The sequence below is a fragment of the Diadema setosum genome, chromosome 9, assembly GCF_964275005.1.
Source record: "Diadema setosum chromosome 9, eeDiaSeto1, whole genome shotgun sequence".
In the NCBI taxonomy this organism is placed as follows: domain Eukaryota; kingdom Metazoa; phylum Echinodermata; class Echinoidea; order Diadematoida; family Diadematidae; genus Diadema; species Diadema setosum.
Window position 1 is genome coordinate 29,897,678 of NC_092693.1, and position 13,160 is coordinate 29,910,837.

Below are 13,160 nucleotides of genomic sequence, written 5' to 3' on the forward strand. Positions count from 1 at the left end.
AAATACGTAAAAATTTCCACATTGCGAAAATTTCCACTCTTACAGTAGCGATTACTTACGTGTGGCACAGGTCTGTCCTGTGAAGCAGTCAGTACATATACAGCGGAAACTATCCAGGCCCTCTCTCACACATTGTCCTCCATTCAGGCAGGGGTCGGGACTGCATGGATCACCTATCAAGTACAGTGAAAACAAAATTATTTATTAAAGTGTCTATATGTGTGCGTGTTTGTGTGTGAGCGTGGGAATGTAATTGTGTGAATGTTATTGTGGGTATGCGTGCAAGTAAGCATGTAATGTTTTGAAATTGGTACAAATGTCAGCCAGTTTATCCGTCATTGCCTAGTTTTCGCTAAAAAACAACAAAAGTGTTTAATTATCTAGTCAAGATTCCTGGGGCCTGCTTCAATAAGCTCTAAAATCAGTCCTATAAGTTCAGTGCAACTGATCTTTCCAAGGAACAATTGTGGGATCAATCAATCCTCAAAAGTTTTGTAGGAACTGTATCAACATTAAGGTAGTTGGGAACAATACAATGTATTTTGCACCCAGTGCTCTGTTCTCGAATACACCTTGAATGCCTGTGGATCCTTCCCAACTAAACTTGACCTGAATCTGTCCTAACTTTGGTTCTTTGTTTGACTGGATATAATTCTCATGTTTAATAGTGAAACAGGGCCCTGGACTTTGTATAACTCAAACAGACTCTCCGACCCGAGTTCCAAAACGAGCAGCCATGACAATGAATGTCCGATCTGTGTAGAATATATTGCTGCTGTAAAAAACACATATCTGAAAGAAATATTACCTTCTTTTTTTTTTACCTTTCTCTTGATAGAAAAACAAAACAGACATAGAAACAATAACAGCAACAGCAACAGCAACAGCGGCAGCAGCAGCAGCAACAACAACAACTAGAAGCAACAACTACCTACAAGTAGTTCCTTTTTTTGTATAGGTGGAACCACTGGGCCTGACCAATGCTTACCGACATTGATGGTGACGGTGAAGGAGCACGCGTTTGTATTTCCTGATGGGTCTTGATAGTTGTAAATAACGGTGGTCCCTCCGATGGGGAAAAAGTCTCCAGGGTTTGCCGTCGATGAAACAAAGATGACTACCCCTGAATTATCCGAGACAGTTGGCAAATTCCATGTCACCACCTCACCGGCAGTTCCAGCAAGAACAATTGAGGTGATATTATTGGGGCACTGCACTTGTGGTGGAACATTGTCCTCTGAAGGGAAGAAAAAAAAACACCAGAGAAACACCTCCGCTCAACTGACTTGATTACTAAAAATGGTGCTTGCTTATATAGATCAATGAAAAGAATCTCATAATCTCACAGAATCCTGGTATTATTTAAACCCTTTGTCCAATAGTGAAAGAGAAAGTGATGCAGTTGAATGCACATTACATGGGTTTGAGATAAAATCATCATCTTTTCCACATATCATATACATTTGATTCTGTGTAAAACTAATCTTACAGGTTTAAGTAATAAAACTGCAAAACAACATTTTGTTGCAGAACTAGACTATTCAAGAGAAATGAGCCTTTAAATCAAAGTAGTGATGTTTCCAGAACTTGTTCTACAATTGATTTGATGATATTACAGACTGCTACTGCAATGCAACTCCAAAGAGCACTACCCTTGATAAAGACATTAGCTGACACTGTGCTTAGAATGTTTATACTTCACACAATCTACTTATCACTGTAATTAATTATTAAAGGTAAATTACTGCCTGCTTTTTTGGGCATTTTTCATCTATTCATCCACACCTCTTATCACGGTGATAGTGAACGTGCATTGCACAGAGTTGCCCGCCTCGTCTGTCACTGTGTAGACAACCAGCCACTCGCCGAGTCCAAAGCTATCTCCCGGTGCGAAGTTGCTGGTTATGGTCGGGGCATTTCCGGAGTTGTCCGATGCCATTGGGGCTGTCCAGAACACTTGCACGGTGTTCTGTTCCAGGGTCAGGGTCCTGGTAATGTCCGCTGGACAGCCAATGATCTGAGGTGCCGTGGAGTCCACTGAATGTCAGAAGAGCCAATAAATGATTCACCCTCAAAGTATATACAGAGATTTGTACACATAATCCAGAGGGATTTGACGCACACGCAAAAGTACACAGACACTCAACTTGGGTCAGAAGCTGCATTCACCAGTCTGAAAAAAACTTAGAAGAATTTTAAAAATGCAACACATTGACTATTTTTGTGCTAGCTACATATTGCGCTAAATGCGCAAAAAAAAAAAAAAAATATCGCACGACATGAATTTCCATCCTTAGATTAGAACATTGCGGTAGCATGATAAACGTGTATAGGATTATCCTGTTATTCTGAATACTTTTCGCGAATTTCACAAGAGCCAATTAACAATGACTCATATAAGTGAATTAAATTGTATGGAGGCTATCAAAGTCCTTTGGCAATATGTGATAAAAGTCAGGAATATTTTCTTCCCTGCATTTCATATTGAAAACAAAAAATCAAAGCAGATATCTCACAACTCTGTCCTCTCATCATTACAAGGGTAAACACTAGTTTATCTATCCAAAGCCCAAGTGGTACATGTGCTGCAATTGTTATGTTTGTTTTTGTTAGCTCCATAGAGATTTAATATGCAGCAGCCATTACGACTGGCCAGTTGACCACTGCTTGATCCTGGTTGAAGCTTACTGCCACGGCAATGGCCTCTTGCGGACAGTTGAGAATGGTAGGTGGTACGGTGTCAACTATACCAACAGACAGAGTGCAGTGGGGGAAAATAAAGAATGAGAGAATGTACAAGTATTTCACAACAGAACCTCTAAACTATTGAAGGAATGGGGTGTAAACTTCAAAGATATATAATCTGATGACCCTCTCAAAGCTCTCTGATCACATTTGGCAAATTGATAGGTCCAAGAAACTGTGTAGGGTGTTTTTTTTTTTTTGTGTGTGGTCTTTAGTGCAAACTGTAGAAGTCTTCTGATCCCACAGTGACTGCACAGAAACTTTAAAATTTCACAACTTTTGAACAGATGCAATTGTCTGGTTTTCCTGAAACTTGGCTGATGTGTTTTACTGTTATTATGACATTCACTCAATCCATATATATATATATATATATATATATATATATATATATATATATGAAGGTGAATTTGTCTGTTAAGGGGGCAAACTTAACATTCTACAAACAGAACTATCAACAAGGCAATCGCCAAATTGTGTCTCGCCCATTCGCACAAGGGATTAATATTTTTTATAACTTCCAGAAGTTAATTGACCTGCTTAAGACCTTTGACCTTGTGGTGTCCTTCAATACCCTAAGGGACATTTACCAGCCAAGTTTGGTCACAAACGGACAAAGGCATGCCGTCAATCCCTCGTTTGAGGCGAGACCCCAACCTCCACGAAGAAAGTGGGGTGCTATACCGCGTTCAAGATTTTTCGTTTGGGAGTTGGGAGTCGAAGTATTTGTCCATTGCAAATAAACTTTCTGCTCAGGCGTGACAAACCTGGAGGTCAAGCCAGGGTTTGATGACTCCAGCAGCTGTCGTATTACGTAAGAGCATGATAAGGATATCTGCCTGTGGCAGACCATTCAAAGTGAACTCAATTTTCTCTATCCTTTTTAAAGTTTTCAATTTTATATTCTATTGAGAAATTCTATGGTCATCCATTTTACATTTCGAACGAAAAAAATTGACCCGTAAATAACAAAAATACAGGAATAAGAAGGAGAGCATTGCCAGTTTGCCAGTGCTGACAATGTGCTATTTGGCAGTGAGTTACAACGGGGAGGTGAGACTACCTCCCTGGTTACAATCAGCCTACTGACTGGATCATTGAGAAAGAGAGAGAGAGGGAGAGAGAGGGGGGAGAGATGGGGGAGGGAGAAGGGGAGAGACAAAATGGAATGACAATAGTTCCGGTCACTGCAGTACAGGCATGCTCTGTCTGCATACGCTGAATGTCTACACTCACACACACACACGTACACACAAACACGCACCATGGAGCTACATAGCCGCTATGTAGCTCCATGGTGCGAAGTAGCCCATGCCAAAACCAAAACAATCTCCTCCTCTCACGGTGCCCCCCCCCCCCTCCTGTGGCGCTGTGGCGATGACCGATGCTTAGATTAGGCCTGGGTCAAGAAACAGGTGTTTTATATCTTTGATTTTAAGTCATTGATTGCCAAGATATGCACTGGCATTATTTACGGGGGTGTAGCCTCTTCAAACGAGAGATTTGCGTCATGGGGATCAAAAGTAATGAGCCATAATCGAAACGCGCCATAAAAACTTAACATTGGGCCCTAAAAATTTGTTGACCCCTTTCTGTGACCTTTGACCTTGTGATGACCTTTAACTCCCCAAGGGACATCTACCGTCCAAGTTTGGTCACAAACGGACATAGGGATCAAAAGTTATGAGCCACAATCAAAACGCGCCCTAAGAACATAACATTGGGTCCTAAAAGTTTGTTGACCCCTGTCTGTGACCTTTGACCTTGTGACGACCTTCATCTCCCCAAGGGACATCTTCCATCCAAGTTTGGTCACAAATGGACAAAGGGATCAAAAGTTAGGAGCCATAAACGAAATGCGCCCTAAAAACTTAACATTGAGCCCTAAAAGTTCGTTGACCCCTGTCTGTAACCTTTGACCTTGTGGTTATCTTCAACTTCCCAAGAGACATCTACCATCACCCAGGTTCGATTGCCATTGTAGCAACATGTGCTGAGTTACGTGAGATAAGAGAGTCTTGCAAGTAAACTTTAACGTATGACCTCAAATGACCTTTGATCTTCTCCTGTTACCTCCAACGGTACCATAACATGAAGGTACCCCCAGTGCATCTATGACTCAAGTTAGGTTGTAATCCAAGCAACTTATGTGAAGTTATTTGTCAAAAGAGAGTCTTGCACATACTGTTTAATATATGACCTCAAATGACCTTTGACATCATCACATGACCTCCGACAACACCATAACATGAAGATACCCCAAGTGCTTCTATCACCCAAGTGTGGCTGCCATTGCTGTAACAGTTGCAAAGTTATGCATCACAAGAGAGTCTTGCAGGTAAACTTTAACATTTGTGACAGACGACGGACGGACGACGGACGGACGACAGACGACGGACGATAGACGGACGACGGACGGACGACGGACAGATGCCATTTGGATCCCTTAGTCTCACCTTCACCTCCGGTGGGCGAGACAATGAAAAAAAAAATACACTTCATTCTTGCAATACGGAAGTATGTGCAAAAAAAACAAGGCAATCGCCAAATTGTGTCTCGCCCATTCGCGTACAAGGAATTAATATTTTTTATACCTCCCAGAAGTTAATTGACCTGTTTATGACCTTTGACCTTGTGGTGACCTTCAATAACCTAAGGGACATTTACCATCCAAGTTTGGTCACAAATGGACAAAGGGATCAAAAGTAATGAGCCATAATCGAAACGCACCATAAAAACTTAACATTGGGCCCTAAAAATTCATTGACCCCTTTCTGTGACCTTTGACCTTGTGATGACCTTTAACTCCCCAAGAGACATCTACCGTCCAAGTTTGGTCACAAACGGACATAGGGATCAACAAAAATTGGCACACACATTGCCTATGATGTAATCTAAAGTACTACGAAGTCAGATTTAAAAATATTATCATTTATGCTAAATTATGCTAATTTATGCCTAATGATGCATGAAATCAGACAATTTAGTATAAATCAGTAAATAAAGCTCAAAATGGGCAAATTTTTTTCAAAAATATTGTTTTCAGTGTCCTGAGCAAATGTAAGAGAAAAAAATTGTGCCATCAGAAAAAATTTCTTAAGTATTTTATTATTTTTTGAATTTCTTATGTATTTCTTTGTTTTTTCGACTTTATGTTTTTCATCACTTTTTCGATGAAACTTGTCCGCGACATTGTTCCAAGCAAGAAACTATGTTATTAATTGATTTTAATAAATAAAACCCCAAAATAATCATGCTTTTATGAAATATGCCTGTAACTACAGTTTGTATTGAAATTGTACATGAATTCACGTTTTTGAGCAATTTTTGGTCTGACATGCACGTACATATTTATGCGCAACTTTGGAACCGCGTGCCCCGGCATCGCAAATTTGGTGTCAAAAGATGCGGGAGACTCGAAAGAAAAAAGTTATGCAAAAACGTCGCGGCGATAGCTTTTCACGTTAACGATACATCGCACGGAACGTCGAGTGGGGGGCCTCAGAGGCCCCCCCCCCCCCCCCCCGGCCTAGTTAGGGTTAATATATAACCTCAAATGACCTTTGACCTCATCACATGACCTCTGACAACACCATAACAAGAAGATACCCCTAGTGCTTCTATCACCCAAGTGTGGCTGCCATTGCTGTAACAGCTAGTTGCCAGGTTATGCATCATAAGAGAGTCTGGCAGGTAAACTTTAACATTTGTGACGGAAACTTTAACATTTGTGACGGACGACGGACGGACGCCATTTGGATCCCTTAGTCTCGCCTTCACCTCCGGTGGGCGAGACAAATAGGAAGGCAAATAAAAACAATTCACAGTAATAAAAATCCATCGTGCTAATTAAAGGCTCAAAAGCCTGTCTGTAAGAATTCATGTCTTTTCAATCCCAGTCTTATCCTTAATATCAATGAACACTTCTAATGTATACATTCTACCACCACAGTAGTGTTGAGTCTTATGCAAGGCGGGTAACATCCATATTGACACAATACTGATGGTTTTGGAGCAATAGTGAGCTGCACAGCAAACTGTGATATTGTAAAGTCGTAGTATTGCCACATACAACATAATTTTAGTGATGTGATATGTTTCAGTATACTTTATTTCATTGATTGCCTTCATGCTTTCATGTTTCATAGACAATCATCTACGGTAACTGAAAGTAGAACAGGAAAGTAAATTGCACTATCACATTGTACCTGTGCCAACGTCATAGGAGTTGACCCTGATGGGATAATATATTACAAAGCAGCGATCCACCTTCCCAATTACCTCCCCTCCCCCTCTACCCAAAAAGAAATAAAACAGCAAAGAGAGAACTTCAATGATGCGTGAATGGATTCCCAGAATGAGCAGCAAAGGATCCCATACCCTCTATGATGGTGACTGTGAAGGAACACTGAGCCGAGTTGCTAGAGGCGTCGGTGGCTGTATACGTCACCACCGTGTTCCCCACAGGGAACGTATCACCGGATGCAAAGTTGGAGGTCACAACCACATTGTTGGAAACATCGGTTACAGTCGGCTCCACCCACATGACAATTATGCCAGCCGTGTTCCCCAGGAATGTAGCGTCCGTGATGCTGTTGGGGCAGACCAGTGTGGGCGGAATGGTGTCCACTGTGTGCAAACAATAATAACATTTGTTTGTTTGTTTTTTGAAATAGAAAATGAAGGACTAAGTTTCAGTTATTTGCCTTAATTATCAGACGCTAATGGCCCACAAGAGAGAGAGAGAAAGAGAGAGAGAGGAGAGTACATGTAGTTGGGTGTATGGACAAATACTCTTCACCTGAGGTAAGTTGAGATGCAGAAATTGAAACTGTGGACCATTTTTCTATCAAAGTCAGATAAGTCAATCTGTGTCTAATATTTGTTCATAAATACACTGTTTATGTGTGTATGACTCTTCCAAACGTATGCTGGCACTGTACGTACTTGCATGTGAATTAAGTTTGTGTATAAGATAAATAATCGGTGGAAGTACACCATGAATATTCATGAACACAGTTACCAAATTTAAGTGTTACATGCTCGATCTAAATCAGTGGTTTACTTGTGATGTTGTGATCTCCAGAATACTAGGATAGGAATGCTGGCAAACCTTATGCTTCTTCAAACATTTGCCAGAGTATTTTTGCATTTCAGTGTGGTACTGTGGACATCAACATCACATATTTCTAGGTAGAAGTTGACTAAAACCTAAGAACAAAGCATTGTTCAATAGATTGCATTTTTACACTCTGAGATTCTGCAGTATACATATCAGTTTTCTGCTTTGGTAGCATATTATTCTATGCATGCGTAGCTTGGAAAGCTGGTTCTCTGATTCAATAATTGTGCTGTTTGACATTTCTTGAAAATATTGCATCACAAACAAAATCAAGCAAACTTCTAATCAAAAAGAGTACATACATCATATGCCATTATACATGTATCTATCCAGAAAACTGTAATATTGACATACAAAATAACAATCTATGATTAATGTATATAACAAAAATTCTTTAACAGTAATCATGAATAGTTTATCAGCATTGAAATAATACAATAAAAGTGGAAATTTTTGCAGTGTTGAAATTTTAACACATTTTGCACAACTAGAAACTAGTGCAAAAAAAAAAAGGCACGCAAATATTCTTTCTAGGCATATGTTCCAGTAGGTACTGTCTTGACTCCACAGAATTAAAAACACGCGAAACTCTTCTTACCCGAGCAAGTGCGAAAAATTAGCTGCGCAAAAATTTCCACTTTTACAGTCACCTTTTGATTGTGAAAAATATGATCTGCACTTAATATATATCCTTAGATGCTGTCCAACAATGTTTAATAGACACATTAGATATTATACAAGATAAATGTAAGACTAGAAATGTTGCTATGGCGACTGATGCCTCCGCCATAATGCATGATTCTCCCAATAGGCGTATAGTACAATGTCTTCACAATGTGTGATCCATGACAGTTTCACATAACTGGCAAAATATTGAAATGACAGGTTTGTCAGAACTGTCTTGAACTGGGTTTGCTATAATTTTCTAAGAGTGCAGGTACACATATTTGGGGAATTGAGAATTTTTACTTGAATTCTGACGGACCTTTTCATAAGTTTATGCATTGAGTAATTTCCAAGGTATGAAGAAAGAGTGTAATGACAGTACAAAGTAGATTTTTTTTTTTTTTTTTTTTTTTGAGGGGGGGGGGGCATTAAAACCTGGCCTTTGACCCTTAACCTTTGACCTTTGACCTTCTGGCTGGAAATTTCCCGGAGAATCTCCATTAGGTAATGCATGTACTAAGTTTTGAAACTAATAATGCAAGCATTGCATATACTAGTACATGAGGGAAATAGTAAAATTTTGAGGAGTTGACCTTGACCTTTGGCCCCTGACTATTGACCCATGACCCCTAAATTCCCTAGATAATCCCTGCCAGTCAGTACATGCGTACAGTGTATGGAGGAAATTGCAACATTTTTAGCATTTGACCTTGACCTTTTGACCTTTGACCTCTTGCCAATGTCACTAAAATCTACTCAACTAATTGTCCCATCATACATCATCCTCGGACCAAGTTTGGTGAAAGCTGCTTCATCCAGTTTTGAGTTATCACGTAAACAGATAAATTTTAGGATTTGACCTTGATCTTTGACCTTTGACCTCTGTCCGATTTCACTGAAAACCTAATGAAGTAATTGTCCCATCATACATCATCCTCCAACAAAGTTTGGTGAAATTTGCTCCATCCAGTCTTGAGTCATCGTTAAACGGATATAATTTCATGATTTGACCTTGACCTTTGACCTTTAGCCGATTTGACCCAAAATCTAATCAAATAATTGCCCTATCATACTTCATACTTGGATAAATTTTGGTAAAATTCCAGTAAATGTATTACTCAAGTTATCGCGTAAATGATAGCGGACAGACATACGGACGGACGTACAACTCGAAATCATAATGCCTCCGGCACCACGGAGGCATAAAAATAACATCTGGTGCCCACATGACCCCCATCCAAGAAAGCAATCCAAATTTAGTGTGGCAAAATGCCACCTGACCTTTGTCAACAATACTGGCAAATGAGGAATGTTCGCATGCATTTTAATTTCATGAATTTCACGAGCCAAGACATGTGAAATCAAAATGCATGTGAAAGTTCTCTTCTACGCTATATATGCATTGAATGTTAGAAGAAACTCGCCAAAATTTTATGCCTCAAAAAACGCCGCCAGCTCCAATTTGCCAAAATTTAACGCTGCGAAAATGTCGTGTTTTACGTTACTCAGTTAATACAGTTTCCAAAACCCACATTACTGCTCACAGAACTACTAAACTCATTGCACTCAGCAGATACTATTACATCCCTGCCAGCTATATTTGACAATTCAAAGTCCTCCCAGAAAGACATACAATTTTACAGAGAGACAAACATATGGAGGCAAACAACAACAAATATATAGAGGAAAAAGACAACATTTTATAGATGATGACTGGCCGGGGAGGGAACATACCGAATGTTCCACCACGAAGGATTTGAAATGCTATTGAGGGGCTTTATAGCCTCCCAAAATAGCATTTCAAACCCTGAGGGTGGAACCTTTGGTACATGCACCCGTCAACAAAAGTCATCATCTGTTATATTATTAAATTTATGAAAAAGTGGTTACATTTTACTAAATGTTTCTGATTGGGTTTTCTTATGAAATGATTTGTCAGGTGATTTTCTGACACTTTGAAAAGAATTTGCAATTTATAATTGATTTTTGTAACTGTTTGCTATTCTTATTTTATTTAGAATGGCCAAGAATATCACGTGTTAAATCTGCATGTACATACATATCTCTTTTTGTATATATTTGTGTGTATGATATTATTTAATAAAGGAACCCAGTGGAAGGGGAAAAAAAAAATCTGTTATATTATATGGGTTAGTCAAATACGTCACGTCAACCACCAGCGCAATGCACCCGATCGCTCACTCACGTGTTGCAGAGCCAAATTCACTGTGTGCGCGCGCAGTTCTAAGCCTTCTGTCATTAGTTATGTGAAAATGTCCCCCATGGGAGAACATTCACATGACTGTGTTTAGCCAATCACTATAACCGGTAGTTGACTAACCCATTTAATATAGGTAAATAGAGGCAAACAATTGTACAGATAGAGGCAAAGAAACATTATATTACTGAATTGTACAGATACACGTATAGTAGAGGCATAAAGTTTTCATGGTATCACATCCTTTGACATCTTAACCCTTTATGTCCCACGTTTGCACTTTCCACTCACATCGACAGTGTCCACAACCTGCCAAAACTGATTGATAAACTGCCACAGTACAATGAAAGCTTCTCTTGTGATTCTATTCCTCCAACATGTAGCTTACATTGATATTATGGTGATTGAATATCAAGCCGTGTTTCCTGTTTGATTTTTGAGTAAAGTTTTGTCATTACTATTTTGTGAAAAAGTCATGCCTGTAGGATAACACATCTACCGGCCATTTGAAAGAAACATAATGATAAATTTCTGATAAGAAATTACATCATAGCAACGGATATTATTTCCTCTACGCTTTGCTCACAAAACAAAAATTAAGTTACAAAGCTTTGAAAATTTTCACAAACCATGCCTCCATTGCAGTCTTGAGGCACGCACGGGGATTAGACTGTGGTGCATAAAGAGTTAAATTACCAAGAATATTGTATGTTATGAAAACTAACTACCTACACAAGACTGTAGTTCAACTGTTATCAACCTGTTTAAGACACACAAATTTATATCAAAGGACATGATACAAATAGTTTATATCTCAGAAACTTAGTAAAATCAAAGTGCATGAAACAATAACACCTTCCCATTATTTTTGAGGAAATGTCTGAAAAAAAGAACATTGAGATGGAATGTACTGTAGAAGTGTTATTCATCATCATAATTATTATTATTGTTATTGTTATTATTATTATTAGCATTATCATTATTATTATTATTATTATTATTATTATCATCATTAATATTGTTATTATTATCATCATCATTACTATTATTATCATTATTATTATTGTTATCTCTATCTTCACAAGATATCTCTTGGAGATAATATCACGTCAAGTTCCATCCTGGAACCTTAGACTTCCAGTACTTTTCTCAGGATTCGTGCCGTCCCCAGCAATGCTGCTTTTTGGAGCGTTTGCACTCGATCGGGCATACCAACGTCGTCCAAGTGCCGTCGCAGCTGCTTTGGCGTTGTTCCGAGTGCTCCAACGACAATAGGGATCACCTTCGTTCTCATATTCCACAGGCGGCGAAGCTCTCTGGCAAGGTCTTGGTACTTCTCTATCTTTTCCTTCTCCTTCTCGGCTACTCTGCTGTCTCCCGGTACCGCGACATCAACGATTGTGTGCATCTGTCGAGCCCTTTCTACGACGATGATATCCGGACGCCTGTGCTGGATGACACTGTCAGTTTGAACATCGAAATCCCACAGGATTTTAACTTGATCATTTTCAGAAACTTTCTGTGGTTCGTGCATATACCATTTGCTCTCACATGGTATTTCATGTTTTCTGCAAAGCTCCCAGTGAACGATTTGTGCCAGTTTGTCATGTCGTCTTTTGTACTCTTTTTGCGCCAGTTTACTACAGCCACATACGATATGTTGCACTGTCTCGTCTCTTTCTTCACATATCCTGCATGCTGCATCCACATCTCTCTTCTGTATCTTGGCTTTCAGAGCATTTGTTGACAGTGCTTGCTCTTGGACAGCGATGATCAGTCCTTCTGTCTCCTTTTTCAGTTCTCCTTTCTTCAGCCATAACCATGTGTCATTACTGCTGATATTCTCGGTCTCTCTGAAAACTGCCCATGCAGCTGCTTTTCTCTCCACTTTGCAGATCTTTCTGTTTGTTTCTGGCTTTTGAAAGTAAGTGGATCAATGACGTTTACATTACTTCCACTTTCAACCAGAACGGCTCGAAGGAATTTGTCCTCACTGCTGTTTATGTAATTGTTGAGGCTGATTTGCTCCATTTCGACGCAATCTGATGCACTCACGAGCCCTTGGCCTCCTTCTTTCCTTGGCAAGTACAACCTGTCGACATCAGCACTCATTTGGTGGGTTTTGTAGATCGACAGCATCTTTCTTGTCTTCCGATCCATAGCAGCCAGTTCCGCCTTCGTCCATTCGACCACTCTTCCTGTATATCTCAAAACTGCTACCGCCTAGGTGTTTAGAGCTGTGATCACGTGTCCGCCATTTAAGTGTGATTTTAGTGCACTTTTTACACGTGAGAAGTACTCCTTCGTCACAGACACTTTGATGGCATTGTTTGAGACATCATCAGATTCCAACACTCCGAGGTATTTGTAATTCTCTCCTTCCTCCAAATTCTGTAGCATTCTTCCATC

General features: G+C 39.6%; 2 protein-coding genes across 2 annotated transcripts in view; both read right to left on the reverse strand.

The window, feature by feature from the left end:
- LOC140233292 (hyalin-like) overlaps nt 1-13,160 on the reverse strand; it is a 107,026-nt gene that overhangs the window by 43,251 nt on the left and 50,615 nt on the right. The window lies entirely within an intron of this gene.
- On the reverse strand, nt 52-7,332 carry LOC140232717 (hyalin-like). The gene is made up of 4 exons (XM_072312834.1): nt 7,126-7,332; nt 1,786-2,037; nt 989-1,237; nt 52-173 (listed from the first exon to the last, which is right to left on the reverse strand). The coding sequence occupies exons 1-4, from the start codon at nt 7,289-7,291 to the stop codon at nt 52-54; spliced, it is 789 nt and encodes a 262-aa protein (XP_072168935.1). The 5' UTR covers nt 7,292-7,332.

Coding starts and splice junctions, on each gene's coding strand:
- LOC140232717 (XM_072312834.1), bottom strand. CDS start 7,291: ATGTGGGTGGAGCCGACTGTAACCGATGTTTCCAACAATGTGGTTGTG. Junction 2,038..7,125: donor CACAGTCACCATCATAGAGG/GTATGGGATCCT, acceptor TCTGACATTCAG/TGGACTCCACGGCACCTCAG. Junction 174..988: donor CACCGTCACCATCAATGTCG/GTAAGCATTGGT, acceptor TGTACTTGATAG/GTGATCCATGCAGTCCCGAC.